Consider the following 1041-nt stretch of genomic DNA (forward strand, 5'->3'; position numbering starts at 1 on the left):
GGGGGGGGAGAGGGGGGAGGATGAGCAGGAAAGTGGAAGGGTGGGGAGGCTGGGGAGGAGGGAGGATGGGGAGGAGAAGATGGGGAGGGAAAGAGGGGGGAGAGGGGGGAGGATGAGCAGGAAAGTGGAGGGGTGGAGAGGCTGGGGAGGATAAAAAGGAAAGTGGAGGGGTGGGGAGGCTGGGGAGGAGGGAGGATGGGGAGAAGAAGACGGGGAGGGAAAGGAGGGGGGGTTAGGAGAATGAAAAGGTAGAAGGGGAGAGGGGAGAGGAGGGCGGGGAGGACGGGCTGACGAGGGGCGACGGACAGAGCAGGACCTGGGGGGGTTTGCACAAGGGCGCCCAGGCTCCAAGCTCCGGACCCGCGGGCCGGCCCGCCCCCTGCCTCGCTCCCTTACTGGCCGGAGCCCTCGGGCCTCGGTTTCCCCCTCAGCCCCTCCCCCTTCCCGCAGCCCCGGGCGGGGTCGGGCCGGGGCCCGCGCTCTCTCACCGCGCCGCCGGGGGTCCGGCCGGGCCGGGGTCGCGAGGCCTGGACGGGGGTCCCGGCAGTGGGCGCGTCGCGGGTCTCGCGCAGCGGCCGCGCGGGCGGAGGGGGCGCGCGTGGCCCGTGGGTCGCCATGGCCTGGGCGGGCTTCCCACGGGGCGGCCGCTCGTCGAGCGCCTAGGGAGGCCGCCGCAGCCGCAGCTGAGCCGCCCCTCCCACGTGGCCGCGCCCGCGCCGACGTCACGGCGCCCCGCCCCTTTCCCCGTCGCAGGCCGGGGCGCTCCTTTAGCAAGATGGCCGATGGCCAACGGGGTCCCTAGGGCGGGAGGACCAATTTTCTCTCTGGGAGATGAAAATCCTATTGATGGATACAAATCAGTTAAGAAGTCAGCATGGATCTCCTTAGCTAGTCCGGCTATGTCAGAAATGGCTTTAACTTAACTTATTCCTCAGTTTCCACATCTGTCAAATGGTGATAAGACTAAAAGTTCCTAACCATGGAATGTTAGAGCCCGCAGATTATCCAGTGGAACCCAGAGCCCCCAAAGGGGAGTGACTT

General features: G+C 67.2%; 1 protein-coding gene across 3 annotated transcripts in view; it reads right to left on the reverse strand.

Annotated features, from left to right (window-relative positions):
* Positions 1-617, reverse strand: part of FAM219B (family with sequence similarity 219 member B) — a 26144-nt gene extending 25527 nt beyond the window's left edge. For all 3 annotated transcript variants that reach the window (XR_003568751.1, XR_003568750.1, XM_027858256.1), the window contains exon 1: positions 489-617. Coding sequence is in view for 1 of the 3 variants with exons in the window: in XM_027858256.1 (XP_027714057.1) it covers positions 489-617 (129 nt within the window). In the remaining 2 variants the exon portion in view is untranslated. The remainder of the gene's footprint in view (positions 1-488) is intronic.
* Positions 618-1041: the final 424 nt, after the last annotated feature.

Source organism: Vombatus ursinus, unplaced genomic scaffold, assembly GCF_900497805.2.
Source record: "Vombatus ursinus unplaced genomic scaffold, bare-nosed wombat genome assembly UNPS02000749.1, whole genome shotgun sequence".
Lineage (NCBI taxonomy): Eukaryota > Metazoa > Chordata > Mammalia > Diprotodontia > Vombatidae > Vombatus > Vombatus ursinus.